The sequence below is a fragment of the Belonocnema kinseyi genome, chromosome 7 (assembly GCF_010883055.1).
Source record: "Belonocnema kinseyi isolate 2016_QV_RU_SX_M_011 chromosome 7, B_treatae_v1, whole genome shotgun sequence".
NCBI lineage: Eukaryota > Metazoa > Arthropoda > Insecta > Hymenoptera > Cynipidae > Belonocnema > Belonocnema kinseyi.
The window spans coordinates 112,407,431-112,414,517 of NC_046663.1; the positions used below are offsets into that span (position 1 = coordinate 112,407,431).

At 36.9% G+C, this 7,087-nt stretch overlaps 1 protein-coding gene across 10 annotated transcripts in view; it reads right to left on the reverse strand.

The window, feature by feature from the left end:
- LOC117176271 (protein furry) overlaps window positions 1-7,087 on the reverse strand; it is a 248,667-nt gene that overhangs the window by 60,042 nt on the left and 181,538 nt on the right. For all 10 annotated transcript variants that reach the window (XR_004467596.1, XM_033366444.1, XM_033366448.1 and 7 more), the window contains one exon: window positions 4,825-5,453. Coding sequence is in view for 9 of the 10 variants with exons in the window: in XM_033366444.1 (XP_033222335.1) it covers window positions 4,825-5,453 (629 nt within the window). In the remaining variant the exon portion in view is untranslated. The remainder of the gene's footprint in view (window positions 1-4,824; window positions 5,454-7,087) is intronic.

The window sequence follows — 7,087 nt, forward strand, 5'->3', positions numbered from 1 at the left end:
GAAAAGCGATTGACCAAGTGTATAGAGCTCCAAGGAGATTATGTTGAAAAATAAAAAAAAAATTACCCAAAAAAAATTGTTTTTATACTTCATTCTAAGGACCTATTTAACTACCCTCGTAGCATTCTAGGTCCTGTATTCTTTATTATCTACGTTAACGAGATCCCTGAGATCCCCGAAGTTATAATTGGATTATATGCAGACAACACCGCGCTATTCACTGCCTCCTGGCCAGTTCCACAAATTTTTAAGCTACTTAACAAAACTCTCGAAATTATTGAGGCTTGGGTTAAACTCCGGAGAATAAAAATAAACGTAGAAAATTCAGAATTAATTCTTTTCTCAGTCAGAAGACCAACTAAAATAGATCCACCCAAAATGTTTAACGAACTAGCAGAATGGAAAAACTCCATAAAATATTTAGGAGGCAACTTCAAAAAAATCTTGATTAGTAGCAGCATATCTAGCAAACTAAGAGAAATGCTCTAGGGGTCATGTCACACCTCAATCCTATTTTTAATAGACACTCGGGTCTTAAACCTGAATATGGAATCTTAATCTACAAAATGTTTGTCCGAACAATCATCGCTTATGCATCTACAATATGGAGAGGCGCGTCAAAAAGCAATATTAATCACATTCAGATCATTCAAAATAAATTTCTCAGATGTATTACAAAAGCCCCTAAATATACTAAGAACTCTGTCCTTCATAGAGAATTTAAACTGCTATACATTCCAGAGTATATTAGGGAAACCGCCCTTTCTCCTCCTCTTCTCTCTTTTCTCTTCTCTCATAAAATAAATTAACAGATTTTGTAGGTTTTCCCACTTGCGGGCTTTTCCCCGCACATAATAAACGCCCCTTTAAATTCTAGTCATGTCAAATTTTTCTCAGATTGTGTAACAATGCCCAAACGGGTAACACACAACAACTTCTTCCAGTCCGATCATTCTTCAGGGAGATCATTAATTGCGAGTGCGCGACTGGCATAGCGATGGTTGGGGCCACCTCATCCCCACCCCTTTTTTCCGGGAGTCAGTCCGGTCCACGCATCTCTCTTATTGTATTTAATTTGATTAATAAAGAACGGTTGAATTGAGGCTATCAATTCAACCTACTTTAAAAAAACTATTATTACTTATTCACGCGTAACAATGCTTTCGACATATTATAAAAGTTTCACTTCGTCTTTAATGTTTACTACGCAAGCTCTTTACGTTACTTTTATAACATTTATAACGTCTCTGCAAAGTCATTAAACATCACTCTCAATCGAGCACAAACGATTATTCCACAAAATAACGTTGTCGATGACCCTTAATCTGAGAATGAAATTTATTTTAACGTGTTACTGTGAATAAGCTTACATAAATTTACAATAGTGCACATTTTTTGCATTTTATATTTTTCAATAATGTCCTGTCCATTTATATTTATGATAAAAATATTAATTATTTTAATAAAAATTGGTGCATTTTCACTATTTAATTAGTAACTTTCCACTCTTTGATTAGTAAACACTGCAACGGCACGGACTACTGATTGCGTAGTGGAATTTTAATAATATGATTAGTGGACAATTTCCATTAATAAAATTACTAGATTTCTACTAATGTTAACTCTGTCATAAACTTAAAATCTATCATTTGTGTATTTAATAAAAAACTTCAAAGGGACATACGAAAACAGACCAAACAGGCTGCTCGGCCCATAGTATTTGCGTCAAACGCAAACTAAGAACGCGAGTCCCAATCATTGCCTTTGACCTTTTACTCAAACTTTACTTTTGTCTTCGATGGTCACTATGTCAACTCTTTGCGATATTTCTACAACTTTATAGAGTTTAACTTATATAAAATAAACAAAAATTCACTGAGCTCAGTGAAATCTTTGTATACTTCGCTCAAGACTGTAAAAACATTGATGAAGAATTAGATGAGAAGGTGGAACAGTGAAACGTTTATATAATTTAATAAAACTATCAAACTTTTATAATTAAATAAAAAAAAAAGCTTATAAATGCGTGAATCCATCTCCAGTTATTAAATTCCTTATTATTTATTTATGAAAAATAATCAATGTTCACTGTATAATTAGCGATTTTGACTATTTAATTAGTGATTTTCCAATATTGAATAGTAGATACTTTACCTATGAAAACAACTATTTTATTAGTGAAGTTTCACTAATTTACTTAGTAAAATATTTTTACTAATTCGTAGTGACCGATCACTTACTAATTCAATTAGTGAAATTTCACTATTAAAAATTTTAAAAGTAAGAAAAACAATTCATTTTTTAAAATTTGGGGTTCAACCGGGATCTGAGATGCAACAGGACTTACAAATGAGCAAAAACTTTTCCAGAATATTCGTGAAAATCGTGAACATTACCGAACCATTTTGGCGTCATGTCGGTTACAGTTCAAAAACGTTGGAATAACGTGGTACTCGGTTAATTTTACACCTCAAATTAAAATGATTACAACTCTCACATTGTCGCTATTTTGAGGTGCAATGAACAGTGCTGAAATCAATACATTTTCCAGATGAAATGTTTAACTCGTGAGAAAGACAGAGGAAGCAAATTTGCTTGTGAGTGTCAAGCCTAACGGTGTTTCTATCTCAAAGAATCAACGTCTTCTCTCATCAATATTATCGGTCGGCAGACTGTCTGATTTTGGTATAACCAGGAGCATTGACCAGTTGTCTGTTTTCATACATGGAATAATGTCATTCCATAATAAAGAAGTCCTTTAACGGCATTTTTCTGCAAATTTCAATTATATTAAGTTCGTTCTACGAGAAAGACTTTTAGAATGTCCAACTTCAGCAGAAAGGAAACTTTCAGTATAGTCTTTTACCAAAAATAAAATCATTGGTACACCTAAGAAATTAGCTAAAGCACAGTTGTGTCAAAAAAAAGTAGTCAAAGTCCCGTAGCATTACATCGCTGAGTATTATTAAATGTTTCATCATACCCTCTGCCTGTGAAACCAAACAAAGTAACCATGATCCTTTTAGTAATACGTAAATCGATATGGTTTCAGGGGCTCATAAATTCAGAACATCTTTACTGCTTGAATTAAAACAAGAAACATTAAGCTCCTTGGCCGCTTAGAGTACTATTTTTGACTGGATTTTATACGGTGCTGTACATGTGTCTGCGGTCAGTGATTATGTGAAGGAATTTATGGAAAGTAACATAAATAGACATTATGGGGATTTGATTACATTCCGTGCAAAAGACGATTCGAGATTACAAGAGGCTAAAAATCGTTACATTAGCAAGCCTAATAAGAAGGGGGGAAACCCGCATGACTATTAGGTAGGTGATTATGCCATACTAGAAAGTTTTGATTCGACGAAGAAAATCTATTCCAAGCTGACATTGAAGGTTTTCAAGTGACCCAGCGTCACGCTAACGCGAATATTTTTGTGATTTTATTATCATGAAGCGCGGAATATCAATATTATATCATCTGCAACTGTACTTGGAAAAAAAGAAAAAGAAAATAAAACTGTACTTGGAAAACTGAAAAATTACTTAGCTACGAAGACTTATTTGAATGATTACATTGATCATTTTGAGTCTCTAGCCTTTAAAAGTGAAAATGGTTCCATTCATTAAGATTCGTTAGCGTTTAATAATCGGTCTATCTTTTCACGTCTAGAATTGCCCAAATTTTCCGGAATATATACGAAGTAGTCTGCCATTACAGACCTTTTCAAATCGATAGAAGGCAAAGATCAATTTTTACAAAACGTGCGAAAATTGCGCTATTTAAAATGCATTCTTTTAGGTGAGCCCGCTCAATTAATCTTCAATATCTCTACTACCGCCAAGCATTTCAAAAGGGCATATAATACCTGATTGTTCAGATACGACAATAAAAGGGTCTTGATAACTAACTATTTGGCCAAACTTTTCAATCTATCAGTGATATCTAATAGAGTGTCCATGCTTTTCAGCATTTTTGGACACTACTATGCGCAGCTGTTCGTAAGTAAAGAATTTATTTCTTTGAAAGTCTATGATTCGATCAGGTTTAGTTTCCCTCCTGCTGATTCAATAGATTAGACAAGTGAGTGAAAAGTATATAAATATCAGATTGACATCAAAAATCGTAAGGCGATTTCAATTCAAGTCAATGAACAAGATTTATCTCAACGTGAGAATAGATGCCGTTAGATCCACGAGAGCCCGTTCATAGTTGTATTTTGCGGGAACCTTCAAGATTCAGGCAATAAAGCCAATTTGCCTAATAACACAAAAGGGAAAATTCTCAGTAAACTCGACATTAAAGACACATTCGATACTTTGTAAATTACAAAATGAAAATCACATTTGAAACTTTTCAAAAATGAAATTTTGTTGTTCAAACGTTCTTCCATCCCGAAATCTCCTAAAAAAAATCAACCTTAAACTGTAATACACTGAAGCACCTATAAATAATCAACTTGGCTCAAAGTGCCAAGTCCAGGCCGCTGTTGACGATGCATGCGGATTTCACGGGCGGACAGAAAAGCCTGGTGATACCATATGGAAATTTGTTCTCCTTTTCCTTATATTAGATTAGCAAATGAGCCAAATAACAGAATGCTTACCGTAATCTAGCGAAGGTCGCATGCTTCGTCAGCAGCATAAAAATCAGCTACTTTCTTTTACACAATTTATATTGCTCGCTTGAATAGTTTAGGCTACAGAACTACGCGTCGAAATAACTTAGTTATGAGACTGTAAAGAGGTTCTCCAATTTTCATCAACTCAGTAGCGCATATTTCAAGTTAAATAATTTTAACAAACACAGGAAGTACTTACCATAAGAATAAATAGTAGTTCGAACTTTAGTAGTGTCAGCAAGGGATTGAGCCACTTGACTCATCGAGCAAGTTGTCGTAGAAGAAGATGTATTCGTATTCGTAGGGGAATGAGTTGGGGTAACACTCGTAGAAGAAGACGGAGGTGGAGGCGGCGGCGGTGGTGGCGGTGGAGGAGGAGGTGGTGGTGGTTGTGGTGGTGGAGGTGGCGGTGGTGGAGGTGGTGGAGGTTGAGGAGATGAAGAAGGTGAAACTGGTGGCGGAGAATTTGCTTGAGGTGGTGTAGAAGCTTGAACAGCGGCTGAAGGACCATACAGATAACTATCAAACTCTGGATCCACTTCCGTAAAGTTATGCTCAATTACTGGCAGCGGCGGAGTTGATAATCCCAACCCCAACTGTTCGGTTTTCGTGGCTAACAACACTCGTGCTACACCGAGATGATCGCGGTGATCGCCGAGTACCACCAGCAGATTTAAGAGGAGGCATCGACAGTGGTCCCTGACTAATGGTCTTGAGTGGTCCAATCCAAGGAAAATTATGTGCAGCATCAAGGGTACGTGGATGGCCCAGTCTAATTGAATGCCGTCCACGACAACATCTGTGAGCAACATGACTGCTATATTACACCTGAAAGGAATTGAAATGGAAGTTTAGTGGTTGATAGTTAATTCCGTTTTACAATCGTATCTGGTTACATCGCAGTAAATTATATCATACACAGTTCATTCAAAAAGGTCCGGGACTGATTTCTGCTAAGCGTGCTTAAGGTGATACGGTTCAGTCTCTGCGTGGAATACTTATTCTGGTTTATTCTGAGTCTAACGTACTTTGGTTTATCGCAATCACTTCAGTCGCTTGTGCAGAGTGGACGTCTGAAATTAAGATTTTTTATTTGGTCACAATTTGAGTAATGGAACAAAGAGCCGCAATTAAGTTTTGTTTTAAACTAGGCGAAAGTGCTTCAGACACGTGAAATACGTTACAATTCTCTTCTTCAAGGTAGGATCGTGATCGGCCCATTAAACGAAATCTGTTGCCGCCAAGACATGCTGTACTTTCTTCCCTTGAGTCAGATAAATAGATACGAATATCGCGCCCACTTTTGTTTGGCCAAGAACGTCATGTACTATGGCGTGAACACTACCTACATTAATTTGTAGTCCTAGTGATAACATTGAAATACTCAGCTGACGATTGTTTGCAAAGAGGGCGAGCACGTGTTCGACGTTCCAGTCCGTGAGGCTTGAGGTGGGACACTGTTCGCTCGGATCATCCTGAAGCAATTCCCAATCATCCGTACAACGCGCATACCACTTAAAAGCTTTGCTCCGCACTAGGCAGCCACTTCAATAAGTATTTTTGAAATATTGTACGTTTCTGAAGCACTTTTACCTAATATCGCCGCAAAAAATCAAGACCTTCCACTTTAGAAGGCAATAACACTGCAGAAAAAATGTGAGGAGGTTCGAATAAGAACCACACTAATCCGCTAATTTTTCTGAATAAAATGGTGTTTCAGTAATTTGTGTAAAAAAATTTCGTTCCGAGATAATTAGCAAAATACAACTAAGTGCTGTCGCGAGCCCATTGTTGAGACACGTTAACTTTCACATGACCCCAGAGCTAAGAATATGTTGGAAAAATTTTGAAAAAATCTGGAGTGTGCTACAACATGATTAGAATCCAGTAGAGACCTTACAATTTAAAAATATTTAAAAATCTCATTTTTGCAAGGATTTCTGTTAAATGTTTTTATTTAGGGATTAAATGGAGCTATCGCGCTGTTTAATGGCTTAAAATGTGTAGTAATATACCCTGATTCCTATTTCGGCCACAAAACTAAATAAAAAAGATATTTTCGCGATTAAAGTCGCTCAGAATAATTCGGAGTTTAATGAGGCCAGGCGCGTGGCACAGTAGTAGAAAAAAGTATAGAAAAAAAAGGTCTGTCATATTTCCCAGCGGTAGCCAGCCGTTTTCTCCAGATTTTCCCACAGCTGCTGCTCGGTCAGCAGGGCCGTCTCAAAGCTTTGAGGTGGGCTGCGCCCTTCTCTCCTGATATAAAATTTTGATATAATACAGCAGGGCTCGCCACTGCAAGCAGGTGTTGGCTGCCACGACAAGTGCATGGCTGCCACCAATTTTTTCTGTCATTTTTGTCTTCGTTTTCCAGGAATCGAGCGAAGGGTTACGGTCACGGTAAATTACGTCTCGTCGTCGTTCACGCCGGGGTTTCTGAACCTTTTTACTCGAATTTTCAA